We start from the raw sequence: 20237 nt of genomic DNA on the forward strand, positions 1-20237 counted from the left end.
TTTCGCATATTAAAGAAGAGAAAAACTCTTCCTAAAAAAAATCTGTCTTTTTCTAAATAGTGTTGTATAGTGTTGTATAGTGTTGTATAGTGTTATATAAATAGCGTTTAAACCGTCCAAAGTATGGAAAAAAATGTTTTAAATAAAGTTTAATATTCAAGAGATTTTACAATGATAAAAAATGTTTAATAAAAAATTTTTTTATTAAAAATTTTTAGTAAATTATTTATTTAAAAATAAATTTTTAAAAATCCCATTGCTATAAAATAGTCATAAAACTATTTTTTTAATTTTTATTTACTACATTTGTTATATTTTTAATGGTTTACACAAGATCCACTCATTTCTGCATGAAAAGAACGGTTTATTTTACTGACTATAGATATCTAAATTTAGATATAGATATTGATATGAGAGATATGAAAATAATAAGAGAGGTATAGATATGAAAATAATTGTTGAATCATTAAGATAATCATGTATAGAACGCTCAAACCTATTGTTAAAATGTTAAAACTTTTGCAGTCTGCATAATTATTTTGCATTTTTGATGATCCAACTAAATTATTTTCGAATCTGTATCTAACTAAATTTGTAGCTATAATTTCAGCAAAATTTGCAGCCGTTCTTTCCATGCAGAAAGAAAAAAATCAATTTTTGTAAAAGAAGGCTTTTATCCTCTTAAAGAAAGCACTTAAAAATACACGTTTTTGTCGATATTTTAATGTTCAAAGCTTATTAAAACTGGGAAAAGGAAACATATTATTATAGTTGTGGTCTTTTGTGAATTATTCTCAAGTCATAAAAATGTCATTTTACAAAAAACCTATATCCAATGATCAACAGACAAAGACTTCAGTTCAAATACTACTATAATAATTTTTAGGATACTTTTAGTGTGCTCATAAATACTTGCCTTGCAGTCTTAGAAAAAATCTGGAACCGGATAATTAAAGAAAAGAAAAAAGAGAAAGTTCAGAAGCTGTTCGGAAGATAATAAGAGCATATGTTTTTGCACTAATGCATAGTTTTAGTGGCACTATCATCTAACATCTTTTCGTTTCTATCAGAATTAAATATCATATTATAATGAATATTACATATTTTCGAATGTGTGTGTGTGTGTGTGTGTGTGTGTGTGTGTGTGTGTGTTTCATGATTACTTTAAATTGATTTGAAAATAACGTATTATTTATTGAATATATCGAGATTTTTAACGGATTTATCTAAATTTCATAGAACGCTTAATATAACATTAGATACGCATTCATTGTGTCCATCCATAACGTTATCTAACGTTATCGGAGAGATAATGCCATGAGAAAAACACATGTAATGTACGATATCAGAAAAGCCCAATGGCAAGATGAATATCATGTACTGTGAATATATCGTTCAATGTATTGTTAATATTGTTTTACCGCCGAGACACTATCGTGTCTCCCGACTACTATTAAATTCTTTGCTTACAATATAAATGATATTATGACATAAATGATATTACGATACCACAGAGCGTTGCAATTTTATATTCTTAAGAATCAGGTACAAATCTAATCAGTGATTCATAGCTTGAAAAAAAAATTAAGATCATGAGAATGTAGAGTCTTGATAATTTTAACAAGAGATTTTTTTAAAAACTGACAATGACAATAGGATACGCAATCTGAAGATTCAATACGGTTCTTATCGCGCTAGAGACATAATTTCATATTCTCGACTGCAGATTACATCCTTTTATTGTGCATAAATGCGACAAGTATGAAATCGCGGTGAATCCGGCAATGAACTTTTCTCTCAATGTAGCCACATGCGTAACGAGCAAATCATCCTGAAGAAATTTCTCAGAGTAACTGTTCGACCTGTTTTTAATGAAAGCCGGAAGCGCGTATCAATAGCAGCTGTGTTATGTTCCGCGTGTTCAGATCGCGCGCTAGGTGTACCCGCCTGCCGGAATACTTTCATGATTAATTTCTACGATTCCGCCATTTGTTGCATCGCCGATGGTATTATTAATATTTCTGCGAATTTTAGGCGACAATGCGCGACAAAGATGCACGCGGTTTTGACGAGCGAGCGTTTGAGAAAGATCGCATCTTATTTAGAAATTCATTTACATAAGGATCTAACAAGCCGTTTTCTTTGTCGCGGAAAGCATTTCCGTGAGAGAGAGAGATATTTTGTGCTCATAACTACACCGGGCGTAACGCTGCTTTGCGTTGTCTTTCATTGCGGCTCGTTGAAACGTTTCAAAATATATTCTTTTAGAAGGACATTTTAATTGCGAGCATAGAGGGTCGGACAATGTAAATTACCTCGATGAAACGAGCCGCGAGGTGAAGAGGCGAGAATTTTTCAGCGCACTCTCAAACAGGGGAAGCCCCTATATAGTATTATGGTAAAACGTCAGGAAATCCCCGTGAACGATTAGCCGAGAGTCCCTTTTTTTAAACCCGCGCTGTCAGCGCGATATGCTTTGAGGCGACAAAATATAAAAACTTTTGCGACTAGCGCCTGTGCCAGTTAGGGCGGATACGTAATTATCGGTAATTAGAAGAGTGTTTAATCGAACAGCGATATTGTGTTACACTTTTGTTCAATATATAATACTTAATAGCTTTCTTTCTAATAATCTTTTTCTTTCATATTATTAGCGCTTACAACGTTACTAAACTACACGAAAAAATATGCAAAGAATGTACGATAAAATGTATATAAGAAATAGAACGGTTTGTACTTCATATTAAAAGTATAGCACACAAATAATAGTACATTTATTTATCCGAGCGTTAATCTACGCGATGCCATTTTTTGCTGCTTAAATATCAGCGTCAGAAAGACTTCCCGCGGTAATTACACAGCAACATCCGGTACCGCGCTTAAGGAGATTTTAATAACGATCATCCAACGCGACCAGATTGAATCGAAAGAGTTTTCTTATTAGATATTATATCTCAACCTGGAGAAGCGATTATCTCGCAAAAGCTCGAAACAACGCGCGATCCGATTTCTCAGTTCGAAAAAAAAGGAGGCATGTAACATTAATTTCTTGTATACAGGAGCAACGGCCTTGAGACGAACTCTTCCAGCATCCCCCCGACGTCCTTAGAGAGAAAGGACGTCTCTCAAAGGCCTTCCTCGGAGAAAGCCTTTGCCCACTAGATAACCGCACGGAACACCGACATAAGAATCACATCACTCTCCCTTCACCGATCTTTTTATCGCAATCTCGAGACCTCGCCGTAGAACTCGCGGCCGGCAACCAACTCTGGCATTCGCGCACGTCGCGTTTTCTACTCTGTACGATATTAACCTTTTCCAATCCGTTCTATCCGATCCGGCACCGATCTCCATCTCGAACGGCAAGCCTACACTCGCGCATATATATATATATATATAAAATCCCGGGTCGATATTTTATGACCGCGTAAAATTCGAAGCGCCATTTAAATGATACGCTAATAGACTGAATGTGAAGCGACATCTGACCTAAGTCGCCTGTCAAATTTATGTACCAATTTTGTAAGTGTTAAACAGTAATCTTCTGATATACTACAAAGCAAGCTCGAAGGAAATACTCGAGCGAAAATCTTTTTATACTCGCGGAAGCAGAGTGGGTCGATGGAGTTTCAATTGCATTACTTTCTCATCAATTCTCAACAGATGAACCCCCGCTTGTACAAGAGATGAAGTAACGGAGAGAAAGAGAAAAAAAAGAAGGAAAGAAGAGCCGCCAGAGATTTATCCCGTCTAAAAAAATGTTTATCTTCAAAACACTTAAATAATGTTTGAATAGAATAATTTACTTGAACATACATATTCTTGCATTGTGTAACTAAAAAGTAATGCTTTGCGTTTTAAATTGTAATATTCTCTTTATAGAATATTTTCCTCAAATAAATAGATAATATTCGCGAAATTCGAAAATTCTCAGGCCTGGTTTTTCTGTGTCTAGTTAACTTGTAGTTAGACTTAACCTGATGATAATGTAAAAATATTTTTCTATGGTTAATCACTAAACTCATGATTTATCTAATAACGAACTTTTTCCACTGCAAAACTATCAGTGATTTAATTATAACTAACAATTTTTACATTAACATCAGGTGAGGTTATTAAGTCTAAGTTAATCAGAAAATGAAAAACCAAACCTCTTTTTTCTTTTTTCTTTTTTTCTTGAACGCATACTGGAATCTCTCTGCAACGAACCAGAGTTTTGGCGAAGTCGGATAATTTATGCAGCGGACTTCGGATTTCATTTGAAATATGTTGCGGTGAGATTATACGTGCTTCTACAAAGCACGTGTAGTACTTGATGATGAAAGGGATAGACCGGCAACGCGAAGGTAGTATACATTATACAGGGGCACGATCGGCCGCTTTTATATGTCATATCTGCGGGATCGTCGAGAGTCGCGGAAACCACCCGAGCGTACAGTAGCGGTAATTATTGGCCTGGAATCGTCGCCGCGCCGCTTTCGTGTGTTGCGTCGTGTATAGCGCGACGAAAAGGAAAAGCGGAAGAGGCAGTCGACGATGAGGCGGACGTTTGAAAGAAGTTGAAGAGTCGGATATAATAGCGGGTGAACGGGGATGAAAAAGAGCTCTATCACAATCGTAAAAGTCTAGACTCCGGACGCCCCTATCCCGTGAATCATGCGAAGAAATAGTATGCGAAGAAACACATAATTAGTACACGGAAAGAACTTTTGCTGAAGTATTCAAAGATTTAGATTTAGCCATATTAAAAAAGAAAACTTTAAAAAAATTTTAATAAATATTTGTTTTAATAGTTCTAAGTAAATATTTACTAAATGCAAACATATATTTATTTGATACAAAAACCATTAATTTGATTTAACTATAATTTTTTTATTGAATAAATATTTATTGTGTGTAAGTTCACCTTGTACTTTTTACTTTAAAGAAATACGTATTAAGATACAGTGAATTTTTTTTCAATGTTGCTAAAATGTCAAAACTTTTTCCAGTATAATTGTTCATTATACTCGAAGGCTCTAATAATTTTGAGAGTCTAATAAAATTATTTCCGATTTGTAGTTCAATTTTTAATATTTCAGCAAAATCATTCTTTCCACATAAGAGCTCTTCTTATCGAGAATGATTATCACATTATAAGCACTGTAGGAATTTTCAAATTTTAGTCCAACCTATAGCGAGGCCTAATTGCGAGAAATACACGAAATAACTTCTATTTAATTTCCCCCATAATTCCTTTTAATATAATATCGTGAATTCATATCCTTGCACCGAAATAAATATCACTTCAAAATTTGAATTAGCAAATAACAATCACACCATGACTAATTTTGGAAGTTCGTTAGTCATAATATAGCCATTAGTCATTCTGTCGAAAGAGGAATAAGGGATAACCTTCGGCTTTGTATTTATATTTATGAGGAGCTTTACGTCCACAAAGGATCAAAACGTTAAGATTTTTCTCGTCGGGAGTAAAGTTCACTGCAAACTACATCTTTAAGCTCGTAAGAGCCATTGTCGTAACGGTTGCATCTTTTTACGATGCTTTTACGCAGTTTTATCGTTTGGAAGTCTCGGACTGGCACAATACCATCCTACGATGGTTTACGCGTAAACCTAGTGCCGTAATGTTGCTGGGATAATTCCGCGTTGCCATGACTCCCGGCGAAGTCTATACTCGATACATGAATTCGTAATGACGGTTCTCCGGGAAACTCTACAAATCAATTCACGCTCGCACCAACGGTTTTATGAGGCGGACTTATCATCGATCGTCGCGGATCATTCGCATCATCCAATAACGAGCCGCTTCAAGCAGCACGAATTTCGCTCTCGTGACGGCAATACGATCGTCGATTTCACCATTCTCATCGAAATTCGTTGCCGGTGAAAAGGATACTCGATCACTTCGGGTCGAAAGCGCAACCACGCTCTCGATCGGGAACGTTTCCGGGAGGTGTATCCATTCGGTATTCGGATAACATTACCGTGTCGAGATCGTAAAACCGTTAGAGAATTAACCAGAAACCGCACGCACTTTTCTCGGAAAAGCAACTTATATATTACGAGATCGAGATAAATCTGACTGAACAAAAAGATACTGCTATTTACTTGGTTTATTACCTAATACGATAGAGTATTATCAGTATATGACACGAAAAAGAAAAAAAATAATTTCGCTTATGCACACAGTAAAAACATTTCGTATTTGTGTTATGTGGAAACGATTCGCTCAAGTCCTTCTTTTGTATTGTATTTCTTAACGTATTCGACTATTAATGTGATTATTATAGTTCGTTAAATTCATATTCAATATCTCTCAATTAGTGCCGAAATGACATAATTTATGAGTAATTAAACAAAAACCATAAAATGAAAACAACGTATTTTGAAACGTAAATTCTAAGACGAATGAATAAAATATGTATTATTTTAATAGATCATAAATATTAATTTTATCAAAAAAATATGCTTCCACAAATTTTAATTGTCAGTATTATCTTTTTTATATTTATCTTCTTAAATAATATTTGTATTATCTTCTCTCATACTTATTTTGCGTTAAATTAACACATTGGGACATGTGAAACATGTTAAATTTAACAGAAATTTTCCAACGTTGCAAGATCGCGAGCAAATATTTAATTTCTCCTTGATTAATTAATATAATTCTCATTCGCGTGCGTCTGACTGATAATTAATGTTTGCAAGATAATTTTATTGTCATTAAAATATATCGTTAGACGCCGCGAGTGCACACGTGCTCGTTTCCGCTCGGAAGGTGCATAGCACAATGGCATTTACGTGACACAATCGTACAGTTGTAGTAGCGTTAATCATCACTACTAATTGACACGTGAATGAATTACGTTCGCGGTTCGCTCACTCAAGTCTTTTTCTTGTCAATTCATTAGGCACTAGGCATGTGATACGCGATATGCGCGACCTTGAAAGAGAACCAATACTATCACTTTAGTCTCCCGAACATGTTTTTCATGACACCTTGCTACGAACCGATACAATCGTATTAGCGCGTACGTAATTTGAGTACTTTACTACCGACAGATAAAAGTCTATCAATCGTAAAATAATACGACCACGATAAGAGTTATATAGTGATTGCAGAAGCTCTTTCTGCACTGCGTTCGGTAGCTTTTGATCAAATAAACTACCATTGATCTGTCGATGGTTCAGAAATTAAGTAAAGATCAGCTAATTGATTAATTTGATACTTACCATTAATATATTTTATTTTTAACATAACTTTTTGTGAAGAAAAACATAATTTGATGATATAAATTTTAGATTAACGACAGATATAGAGTTCTTTTAGAAAATCTTCTCTCAATTTTTCAATTTCTCTAAATGTGAGACACGTTTCATAATACAAGACGGACTGTTGCGGAAATATTGATTTATTATTTTCAGCTTTCATGGAATAATAATATCCCGAAATAAACACGAGTGATATTTAAAATGGCACATCTTTTCTCTTTTACATTACGTGAATCTATCTGTGAATAATGTTTACGAGACACGCAACCACCTGTTTTTACATCAAATATTTTATATATATTATACATCGAGCAAATCCTAATCAGCATCAGAGATTACGAGACCAGTTAGACACTTTCAAGGTTTTCAACGATCGGCTTTGCTTTTTGAAGCGTACCTGCCTCTCTCCCGTCCAAAACCCCCTAGGTACGACTTTGCACAGACGGCATTCACTTTCACCTCGCATAATTTATTCTATACCAAGCGGATAAATTGGAGGCATTTGGCGTATGTAAGTCGCCAATTTAATAGCGCGATTACGAGGTGAGACATACACTCCTTTTTTTTTCTCTTTCTACCGAGGCTACTTTAACGACGCTGATGTGTACTTTATATGCCACGAAGAATACATCTTGAGCGTTAATATCATTTGACTTTCCATTCGCTGCGTTCTACGTCTCTCAGCAGTGCAGAGTATTTTTTCGCACACAAGAGAGAAAAAAAAGGAAAAAAAAACAAAAATCCTAAAGAATTTTGGCGCACGCGCGAATATTTGAATCGTGATTTGATTTTATAATAAATTTACGTATCGCTCAAATCTATATTAACCTTAAAATCTCGCGATAACCTGTTCCTATTTATTACCGTGACGTCCTATTTATCATTCGAGCGTTTCTTATCTATAAAATTTTGTCATTTTTTTATTATGCGATGAAAACACGTAACATGGTTGTTATGAAAAATCATTTAATTATGAAAGAACACAGACAAAAAAAGAGGAAAAATAAACAGTTGAAAAAGATTTTATAGTTTGGAAGATTTTAAAGAAAGTTTCACAGCATTTTCAGTTTTGTAGGAAAACTTCTTTGCAAAAAAGATTATTGATGTTTTAAATCGCTATTAACATAGAAATAGTCATTTAAATACAACGAAACGTACACATTGGGAACAAACAAAAAAAAAAGGATGAGAAAAATTGTAAAGAAAGATGAAAGGGAAGAAAGGGTCAGATAAAACGTCAGGCAAAATCATTACAATGGACAGGGAATCATTACAATAGTCCAGCTCTTCTTTTTAGTTATTTCTTTTAGAAATAGCTTTCCCAAAGGAGGTATTTCGAATGATTAATGTTTTCTAAGAAATTTCTTTTTAGAACATTTTCTTTTAAAAATAAAAAACTTCTCCAAGAGAAATTATCTCTGAAAATCTCAAACTACAAAATTTTCTGTAGATACACTGAAAAAAAAAGATCAACGGCATTATTTTAATTAAAAAATAATCTTGCTGATTTAACAGTATTAATAAAACAAATAAAATTTTATTGAAACGAGAATAAAACGTGTTTTATTAACAGTATTATGTGTGAAATAACAAAATTGTTTTCAATTAAAATAATGCTATTGACATTTAACTTTTTCAATGTATAAGATTATTTTAAGAAAGAAAATATAAAATATTTAAATTACAAGCAAAGGCCTTGATAAAAAATATATATTTTTTTTCATACACAAATAAAAGAGCTCGATAAAAATATTATTAATAGCGCAATAACTTTAAAGAATTTCGTATATATTCTAGAATTCGATGTACATATCATAAATTCTTTTTAGGTAAATTAAATAAATAAATGTAAGAAGAGAACTCGTTTACGATATCGATCAAATCACTGTCAATCAACAATAATAATGTTTATCATTCTATCTCTTTAATCTGAATAACAATTCGAGCCATGATACTCCGTTTAGCCTTCAGATTAACAAGATGGATAATAAAAGAAAGTAATAAAAAGGGAGAGATGGATTTTCTCTCCGCTTATAAAATACATACAAGCGGTCGTTATATAGCCCGGTTCTTTCGGTTCGAGTTATTCGAGTTTCGAGGAACAGCTGTACTTCTCGAAGGGGAACGCCCCTTTTCTTACGAGATACAGCCGACACAGCAGCAAGTCGAACCGGCCCTTGGGAGCATAAGGGATTCGAACCTTGTTGCGCTTTTTAAACGACCTTCTTCATTCTTCTCTCTCTCTCTCTCTCTCTCTCTCTCTCTCTCTCTATTTAGATCTCTCGTTTGTTGCACTTTTAAACTCTTCGTAGGATCGTTCATTCAAATGTTTGGTCGCTACTGGTAGACTGGTAGACGGAATGTCGGAGCGGAAAAATCTCGGTTCATGAAGATGCTTCACGTGTTTAATTTTGTTTGATATACTATCAATTTGTCACCAACAATTTATTACGCCTTAAGCAGATAATTCTCAATGTCGTTGATGTATTATTAATTAACGAAAAGAGATATCTATTTCGACATGATAACTTCAAATTCTCGGTGATAATTTCAAGTTATCTTTCTCATAGATGTTTAAGATTATTTAAAATAGATGTTTATATTAATCGAAATAAATGGATAAATGGATGCAGATGAAATGTTAAAGTGTGACTTTGCTATCTGTTAATTTTAGACGTGACGTCAATTGTTATCATTATTTTATCAAAGTAGTTAGTGATTCAATGATCCAGAACTGGTAGGGATAAACATTAAAATCTCATTACTTAAACGAGTTTAAGCAAACACGGCTTCTAAAACTCATAGAATCTATTCGCGACGGAACTTTCCGCGATCGTTCGTTTCGCAGCGTGTAAATAAATATTTATCGCGATAATACGAAAAGTCGATTTTCGCGTGATTTCAAGTGTCGTTTCCCTCGCCTGTTTGAAAATACCGAACGGCGAAATTGTTATTTTACATCGAGATCGTTTTCCGGTTGCTTTACCGGCACGTCGCCGCAACGTGTACAGCGCAATTCGCATCGGGAGGCGAATTACAAGTCACGTAATAAAAGTGAAACAAAAAGACGAGATATCGACGATACTCAAAGTGACGAGGTTGCATACGAAATTTCTCGCTATCTCGCGGGTCTTGGGGATATAAAGGCATTCGTACATTCAACGACGATATTTTGACGAAGTCACGCCCCACCTGTGCCATGGCTCCTCTACTTTCGAATCTCGTCCGGGAGGTTAGAATCAGCTGATGTAAGAATTCGCAATCGCTTTACAACGCTTCATGCTCGTTAGACCGCGTATATTCCTCGGTTTAAAACGCGCGCGGTCAGAAAATCGCCAAGTTGTAAAAATAAAAAGGGCGGACGAAGAAAAAGAAACAGATATCGCCATTCATTCGAACGCTCTAGAATATAGTCTAGAAAGTTCTCTCAAGCGCTAAACAAAACAACAATTGATAAAACAAATTTGATTGCAAATAAGAAATCAAATTTAATAGTAAAAAGAAAAAATAATAACGACTGAAAACATACAGCAAAATATTATTGTAATAAAAAAAACCGATTAATTGATTGATTGAATTGGAATTTGTTGGGCGCTCCGAGATACAGTCCCCTCCAGCGCTTGTCAAAAACATTGTATAAAATACATTATAAGAATAGAGAGATTATAACTATAAAAAGTATGTTTTTTAAAAATAAACTCAGGAAAGAAAATAATATATCAGTAAACGAATATGAGAGTTTCAACTCTTAAAAGGCGCAAGTTGATATATTCGAGAAATGAAAAATTTAAAGACCTCTCCTGCAAACTAGTTAACAAATTATCGCATCAAGAGGCATAATAAAGCATAATAGCGGATATCATAATCAAGATAAGAAAGAGAGAGAAAGAGAAAGAGAGAGAGAGAAAGAGCGAGAGAAAGAACGAGAGATAGAATCCACGTGTTACAATTTTTTTAAGCCCGGGTGATTCGGTCAGCCCGAATCGCCGACACGGTATTTAACAATTAAGAATTACGGGAGGATACAAAAATAATACGAAAATTCGCACACGAGCGCGTCCAGAAGATTAACTTGCAGAAATGTTGCCATCTGCGACGTGACACTACGCGAAGAGATGATTCATTTGTTTTCACGCTCTCGTGGTGGATCCTTGCAAGATCCTCGCGCAAGATTACTCGGACGAGTATTCGGGAGACTTGGAAAAGATTCTCGTATATCGTCTCGTCGGAGATTCCGTACGCGCGAAAATGCGTTCGAATCCTGTTACACGCGTACGGGGTGGACTTTTTTTTTATTCTGCATGGCTCGTTCTCGCGCTCTCGTATATTACGTAATTTGTCGTTGTCAAAGTAGCAGACATGTCGACATCGCTCGCTTAACTCGCTCGGCGCCGCTGTTACAAAGCCGCAAAGAAAAAGGGCAACCACATACCGAGACGGAGGGAAGCGTGTCGAATTTTCGGAGTTTACCGGCCTTCGAGAAAATTCTTCTCGTAACGGGTGTAAAAAGGGGAGGAAGAAAAGGAGAAAGAGAGAGCAGCTGTTCGGCAAAGAATCAAGTGGTCTCTCGAACGTGATCTTGGAGGAGAACGGATTGCAAGGAGAGACAGAGAGATGAGAGAGAGAAAGAAAGAGAGAGACATATGGAGGAGGGAGCGGAGTAATAATTAAAGAGAGGGGAAGCTACAAAGAAAGGGGGGAGAGGGAGAATCGAGCCCCTTGAAGACGTCTTCTCAGGCGTCGGCGACGGGAAGACGTCGTTGCGACAAAATTTCGCACGAAATATGGCGAGCAAGCAACACGACACGATCGGGTGTCTCTCGCCAAGACTCTTATTCTCTCTCCTTGGCACGATATTACGACACACGTACGCAGCACGCGCGCGCGCGCATACACGCCACTGTTTCTCGCGGTGACACGCACGCACTTACGTGCACGTATGTGTGCGCGCCGCGCGCGCACGCACACACACACACACACACACACACACACACACGCGCGCGCGCACACGCGCGCACGCACACGCACGCGGCGAGCTCGCGCGCACGCGCGCGCGAGTGCGACGATCCTAGCCTCCCTAAAACGTGCGAGAAAATACCGACGGACAAGGGAGAAAACGTACTCACCTTAATCTTGAGGTACTCCTTGATGGCACGTTGCGACGAGTCGGTGAGCTTGACAAATATCAGGGATTTGCGCTCGTCGAAATTGCCGTGCGACGACAAACCATACTGGACATCTGGCACCAGCGCCATTTCTTCGTCTCCCATTTCGCCGTGTGCGGCTTCTCACTGTCTCGCTCGCTCGCTCGCTCGCGCCGCACCGTCTCGCTCCAACCCGCGCGCACGACTTGCCGTCCCCTCGGCGCACCACACAGCTGACGTCCTCCGCTCGTCTGGCTACTCGGGCAACGCCGTGAAGCAGCGCACGACGACAACGCGCCTTCTCTCTCTTCTTCTCTCTTCTTCTCTCTTCCTCTATCGCACGGCACTCGCGCGCGTTTCTGTATTCCAGCCTCCCTTTTTTCCTCTCTCTCTTTCTCTCTCTCTCGCTCTCTCTCTCTCTCTTCTCGTCTCTTTTCTCACCACCCCTCGTTGAACGCACGAATTTTCGCGCGGCGCGATATTCGCGCCGTACGGCACGCGGAACGTAACACCGCAAGACGACGACACCCGATGATGACGGATATCTTCAGCCGGAACTCTCGACGCGGGACGAGACGTTCTTTCGCAAAACGTGTTTTCCTTTTCGTCACGCTCACACCATCATCTCCACCGCCGTCGTCGTCGTCGTCGTCGTCGTCGTCGTCGTCGTCGTCGTCGCCTCCTCCTCCTCCTCCTCCTCCTCCTCCTCCTCTCCCGTACAGTTTGCTGTATGCTCTTTGCTCTCCTTCTCTTTCGCTCTCACGACTGTCGACACAGTATACTCGCGATCGCTGAGGTTCCCCCCCACCCCGGACACGATACCACAGCTTTAGCACCCCGTGGATGTTTTTTTTTAACAGCGAACCACCCTCATGTGCGTTCGCGATTTCCCACCTGCTCCGATCTTTCTCAACCGTCGCATATTACCAGACCGACGCGACTCATCCCTCTGATTTCTTCCTCCTATAAACTGAACGCCAAAAGTCCGGTAGAATAGATGAGAAACAGCGCCCGTCGTTTCGCCACAAGGAAACACGACTACACACTTTCGAACGGCCACCTGGTAGGCGGGGCTTGTGGAAGAGCCGTTCGACCAATTGCGTCGCGCGCAACCGGATAACCCGACAGTCAAACCAAGGACGACCTCGCCGTCCTCGCGCGGTGACGGCCAACGATCGACTACCTGCCGGCTTTTCCCGTTCCGCGCCGCGTACCGTTGCCGCCACCTATCGGCGCCGCGCGGATTTATAGCGAATTCGATTGGATGCACTAGTCCATATTAAACCCAATTAAAATCGTTGTACACTAGTGCATATTTAATGCTTTCTGTTACTGCACTACAACTCTCTTTCTCGCTTTCGACAAATATCTAGCATATATCTGTCTCACTTTAAGTTCCAAAAGTTTACACTTGTTCAGCCACAGAAAGCAGACCTTAAGTCTGTTCGCGTTGCGCTTGAAGTCCTCAAAAATTTTTCCACTTAAAACAAGATAGATATGCGCATATATAATTATAAAAGTGATCTAAATAAAAAATCAAAACATAATGTATTATTCTATAACATAATGTATAATTTCATTCTAATTTATTTATTTATTTATTTTTTTTTACTTAAAATACTTTCATAATTACCGGTACATATTTGATTCTGAAAAAAGAGAAAGCAAAGAGACGCTGAGTGTAAAAATATCTATTGTACTCAATATCTTTCGCTTTCTTTTTCTTCAACTCTCAAGGATATATTTATCTCATTTTAAAATTTAAATTTTGGGTTTTACAAGCAAATAAAACCTATTCCGTGTGTAATAAGTAAAATACAAATATGTTGAATTATAAAATACATACTTTACTTAATAGTACAATAAGATGTATTGAAGATTTCATGATTTAGCTCGCTTTTTGTATTTAAGACATTCCACATTAAACCGTCGGGCAACTTTAAAACATCGTCATTTTTCTTTTTTTATTTAATTTGCTGACATATTCTACAGATAAAAATGTGAGACGCGTGTTTCGCGAAAAAAATTTTAAATTGCTGATTTGACGTGAAATTTATATCATTTATATTAAACACATATTTTTACGTCAATTTGTGTAGCGGCTTTAATATTGCATCTAATCCATCCAATCAAATTCGCTGATAATTCTTTTCTCCTCATAACGGCGCACGAGAATTCAAGAAAGAGTTCGAGAAGATCTCTTTCTACAAAATGCTTACTCACGCAGATACGGATATTCGTTAGATTATCTCATCGCGCATTGAAATGCTGTGTTTATAACAATATAATTAAGCAGAAAAGACATTACACAGGTACAATGCGGAGTTTATTCGACGCGTGTGTCTAGTTACTTTACGAGTGGAAAGCATGAAGTTAGCCACCAATACTTCGATAAAATTCGACATTTCGATATTAAAACCATAAAAATGCAAAATTGATTTTCGGTCGAATGAATCGATGATTCGGAGAACGAAAACAATTTTTCATAATGTGAATTTTGAAATTTCATAAAATTGGTTGACCAGCTGTGTGCCTGCCATCTAGGAATTTTTCGAATGAACTATGTTGGCGTCACTGTTGTTTTGATGTAAGAAGTCTCGTTACGTCTCTCTGATTGAACAAAATAATTTAAATAGTTATCTCGTGATTCTTCGATACTTGCTCGAAAATGTACCGAACATTTCTCGGTGCCACGGCTATATTAATGATGATAGAATTGAACGTCTATACAGCCACCGATTGGTGGTGGGGAGCGAAAGATCCATTTGGTCCATATCCGAGAATACCGAATAAAGATTTGGTGAAGGTAACCTTTGTGATTTTTAATTTCTAAGTTTAGATTTCTCGAACGGTAGTCAATTTAATTTTGAGTGCTTTTCACTAAGAGACACGGATGAGACAGTGCTTTCCATTTATGCTTTCCATTTTTATGCAAAAACTTGGATCTTTTTCATTTGTTTGACATCATAACCCAGAAATGTATGTTCTTTTTCATTCTGACAAATGAGATTCAACTAAATTTTTACCTGCAATGTGCACAAACTCAAAACTATGTACTTTACTGAGTCTTGTTAACTCACATTAAAATCGGGACTTTAAAATCTGTATTGTTATGCAATAACATTTGTCACCGATAAATAAACGAGTAATGACATGCATCATTATTTGAGTATAAAATACTCGTGTAATTTTGAATCAGTATTAATTATGTAAAATTGGAAAGAAATTAGTCAGTGAATCATTATATCTTTGTTTGCCAATGTTAAACAAAGATAAAAGATCATTTTATTACACTGTACTTCTTACTGGAAAGCATCATTTAACTTGAGGATCATTTTGTTTGAAATTAATATTGATCGTCATTAGAAGAATAATTATTGTACATGAAATCGTTTTATTATTTATTTAGATACTTTTGATGTAAGCAAAGATGTCATGATTATTATTTATTATTACAGAAAGAAATTACATTCGCAGAGGAGTGCAGAAAATTTATCACTGCGCCTAAAGATGAATGGTATTAGGGGAATTTCATTAAGGGAACTTCATTAACTTTAATTGTACAGTGAATATGTATGCATTTTTTCCTTGGGAAAAATGTAGTAATAAATGTTATAGTAATTTATAATATAATATTAGTTGTGTTTTGAATTAGAATTTAAGGAAATCATAAAAGGACCTTGTTATATATTTTTATATATTTGGATGCTTCCCATTTAATGACACAAGTTGACACAAACATTGTATCTTTCTTGGTATTCCATGAAAAACGAAAACAAAACGATACTTATATCAACTTGTCATCAAATAAAAAACACTTATTGGCGCTTGATAAATCAATTTTCTATAATAGTTGTGATTTGAAATAGCACAATGCTATTATGACAGATATTTTTACTTCAGTGTTCTTGAGAAATGTCGGATGTATTATATATATATTTACTAAATTTTCAATTTTTGTTGATAGAAGTTTTATTGACATAAAATATGAAAGTGATTTCATTTATAAAGAAACGATTCTAGTATTTTAATACTTACAAAAATGTGTTATCTTAAATGTGTAGGAATAGAGTCGGTATTTTAAAAATATTTCTAAAATATTTCAGCTTGTAAATTTCAATTTAATTTAATATAATCTGATCGCTTTACATGAAAAGTATTACAAAGGATGGAATAAAGGAGGATCATGGACACAACCCCGGCGACAGAATATGGAATAACTTCAGAGGCAAGTATTTTCGAATAAGTTTATTAGAGTCCCTGGATTACCTTCCCCTGAGGCAGCTTATCCCAATAAGAAAGCCATCCTTTCTACCCTTCGCTCAACGGTACGCACCGTCTTAATACATTGCAAATTTCACTTTCATTTTTCGTTTCGCTATTTCACTTTAAGAGCACCCTTCGGATATGGTACATTGATTGCAAAAACGAGGAACGAGAGAAGTGTGCGAATGGACCACGGGTGGGGAAATGTGAAATTAAGAATTGTCATATCGAACGTGTGACTCGTTTACTTTTTTCTTAGGACGTCAATCATAAAATTTCGTTACTTTACAGAATCGCTGGAAGCACGATAGCGGCTGCACCGGATCGTCCGAATGTTTATAAGTACAAACTCGTCTTCGCATTTTCGGACCGATTCTGCCAACCTGATTTAACAGCTTTACTTATAATTAACTAAATTACGTCCATTATACATATTATTCTACATATTACGCTATAATCTAGAAATAAACAATCACTTGCTATTACAGAGAATTGAACGATGTTGATAGAATCATTTCTCGAAAATCGACGAGATTTTTTCGAAGATCAGAGTTCGGGCGAAATGCAACCGCTACGATGCCTCCTTGCGATACAAACAACTTTACCATAGGCAATGTGATTTTTTTTTAAAAACATTTACAACGCGGAAGTATATACGACGATGCAACGCAACGCAATCAATTTTGTAAAATCAGCGCTCGTCTTCGTCTGTCACTTTTAATACACTAACACAATGTCAACGAAATGTATCTGAAATACTTCACAACAATATTTTTCTTTTTTATGTACAGTTATCCCAAGAAGATCGAAATACTTTTAGTTCCACTTTTCTGTTTCTTTGTTTTATCGCAACGCAGCAACAAGAATATACATGAAAAATGGCAAATAAGATGTATTTCGTCTTTTTTTTTTTGAAGAATTCTTTCTCATGCAAAATTGTTCTGAAAAAGATTGGGGTGTGTGAATATTCTCATTCGCTTTACTTCTCGCTCAAACCGTTTACCTGCGTACTTGTATTATTTGCGCAAAATAAAAGAGGAAAACGAAAAAAATACGGCGTAGCGTATTGTAACTAGGGTTATCAGATCTTATACTGACATTTCTGGGACATGTCTGAGGCGATGGTTGAAAAATGGATAATTAAAGTATTTCACTTGATTTTAAATAACAAAGTATTTGATTCACTACGGTCTGAATGTTAATCTAAATGCTTAGGACGGTCGCACGGAAGGCAAGAGATCCGAGTTCGACTCCCGGCCGAGGTAATATTTTTCACAATAAATTTATTACAGTTTTTTAAGATTAATTTCGGAAATTTGGGGGATTATTAATATTTCAGATTGATTGCGTTGAAAGACAAACATATCGGCACGCAATTATCATTTCTGAAATTAATTCATGTATATGAATATATATAATAGTTCAACATCTTAACATTCAGATCGTAGTGGCGCTTTGTATTTAAAGTAATGTATTTAACATAAACGGTCTTGTTTCCAATCTTATTTAAAGTATTTGAGTTAAATTTTTAGTTAGTATCCTCACATAAACCACACGGATTATGATTTATGTGGAGATACTAACCGAAAAAATATATGTAATTCAAGTACTTTAATCCATTTTTCAATCATCACCTCAGAGACATGTCTCGAATATGGTATTAAATCTGACAACTCTAATCGTAACAGATACAAGGCGTGTTTTTTTAGTTGAATTTCTTGCATGGCTCCTTTCCTCCTTTTTTTCTTCAGTGAAGCGATATGGAAGAAACATGAACTACGTAAGAAGTTCAGTTAAAAAGAACAGGGCCATGATAACACATGAAGGCAAATACGTGTGGGACATCAGAACTTTTATGGAGTGGGAAGAGGGGGGAGAGGGTAAAATTTCGATGGGATAATGGATGTTCGGAAAATCACCGTTCCGTGGCTGTCTCGGGATTTCTCTTTGGGATCTTTCCCATTTTCCTTTTAGATGACTAGTATTTGTAGTATGCTGATATAGACAATTTATGATACAATAATAAACAGTCTGTGTATATTTGCACAAGATATCTTTCCTTAAGCGTAGTTTCTCCGAACTGCATGCCCTTTGTCTAAAAAATTGTTTACTTAATTTTAAATTTTTGTCTCAATAAATATATCATAATTTATATCATCACCCCTTCAATATTCAATATTGAGTTCAATATTCAAATATGAGTTTTAAATTAGAACCCGAATAAAATTAACCGAAAAATATAATATTTCACATAACATGAAGAATATTATTTTTGTTGCAATTCTTAAATTTTCATAAAGCTCTCCATTTTCAATTCTTTTTTTTTAAGATGACTTAAAATTGATTGAGAAAAATTTGCAGTTTAAAGGAAGCGCGCGGAAGAGAACGAGAGACATCGTGTATAATAATATAATATGACTCTTAAAATATTATTTGCGGTGAAAATGGGCGGAAAAGTATGTTTTCTCTGAGTTTTAGATATGTTTTAGAATAGATTTAAATATCGCTTGAGGAAAGATAAAGTGAAATAGATTTACTGCGATCGAGCGGGTGAGACAGCAACACGGATCGCGATCATGACCATGTATATGTATATATGTATATATATATATATATATATATGTATATGTATATATAATGTATATACACACTTGTAAATATGTATATAATATGTGCAATTGTATGTGCAATATATTCTGTGATTACACGATCGATTTGCGATAATATCTTACACGTGCGTGTGTACTGTCGATGCGAAAAAAAAATTAGATTACAAAGGATATTTTCGGTTGGGCAACGGCGAACAGACGCGGTGTCGACGCGAGTGTGACTCGCTTATTATGACGATGGCGATGATGATTGAATGATCAAGATTTCGCACTAACGATCTTTCCCCTCGTCTTCCTAACTGAATTGAAAACCACGAAGTCTCCGACCGAACCGAGAAATAAATCTTAATTATTTCTGCGAGTAAATAGTGTCGGTCGATATCCGAGTAGCAGCAAGAACTGTATTTTGTCACATTACGTGCATTTGAAGAGGCGAATAAATAAGAAAGGCAATACTATTTCTATTCTCTCGAGACAATCGTCTTTAGTGCTCACTTTGATATTTAACATTCATCAGTTGAATATCGCTAGTTATCCAAATTCCATGATGCATAATATATATAATTTTTTATCTCGTACATATCTCTCCATTCATTCATTCGCCTCTTCTTGTCACACCAAATATATATCATATATGTATCATATATATAATGTCGTATTACTCGAATAAAGACCAGCAACGAATCACAGTCAAATGAATGCTGTACACGTGCTGGATTTCCACCCGCGTGATTCCGTCACGCTGTATATATATTTACGCATATGTATACAACCGCATATATTTAGCTACGACTTAAAATTAACAGTATTTAAACTCTGTTTCTCTCTCTCTCTCCCTCTCTTTTTCTCTCTCTGATATATAATGCGATGATATGGTACGTGATGTGTGTGTGTGTGTGTGTGTGTGTGTGTGTGTGTGTGTGTGTGTGTGTGTGTGTGTGTG

At 36.2% G+C, this 20237-nt stretch overlaps 2 protein-coding genes across 3 annotated transcripts in view; one reads left to right on the forward strand and one right to left on the reverse strand.

The window, feature by feature from the left end:
- The window catches only part of LOC105619066 (RNA polymerase II elongation factor Ell), a 90716-nt gene extending 78171 nt beyond the window's left edge, over positions 1-12545 (reverse strand). The window contains exon 1 of the mRNA XM_012200595.1: positions 12402-12545. Within this exon, the coding sequence (XP_012055985.1) occupies positions 12402-12545 (144 nt within the window). The remainder of the gene's footprint in view (positions 1-12401) is intronic.
- A 2441-nt stretch (positions 12546-14986) lies between these two features.
- LOC105619067 lies at positions 14987-16054 on the forward strand. 2 transcript variants are annotated; one of them, XM_012200597.1, is made up of 2 exons: positions 14987-15225; positions 15878-16054. In XM_012200597.1, the coding sequence occupies exons 1-2, from the start codon at positions 15088-15090 to the stop codon at positions 15941-15943; spliced, it is 204 nt and encodes a 67-aa protein (XP_012055987.1). In that variant the 5' UTR covers positions 14987-15087; the 3' UTR covers positions 15944-16054. The 2 variants fall into 2 exon arrangements, with proteins under 2 accessions (XP_012055987.1, XP_012055986.1); XM_012200596.1 differs by having other exon boundaries at positions 15007-15225; positions 15882-16050.
- Positions 16055-20237: the final 4183 nt, after the last annotated feature.

This window comes from Atta cephalotes (assembly GCF_000143395.1).
Source record: "Atta cephalotes unplaced genomic scaffold scaffold00019, whole genome shotgun sequence".
Classification (NCBI taxonomy): Eukaryota; Metazoa; Arthropoda; class Insecta; order Hymenoptera; family Formicidae; genus Atta; species Atta cephalotes.

Excerpts from the sequence above, each read along its gene's own strand:
- LOC105619067 (XM_012200596.1), top strand. The coding sequence starts at position 15,088 with ATGTACCGAACATTTCTCGGTGCCACGGCTATATTAATGATGATAGAA. Across the intron at positions 15,226-15,881 it reads CGAATAAAGATTTGGTGAAG|AAATTACATTCGCAGAGGAG; the intron begins GTAACCTTTGTG and ends TATTACAGAAAG.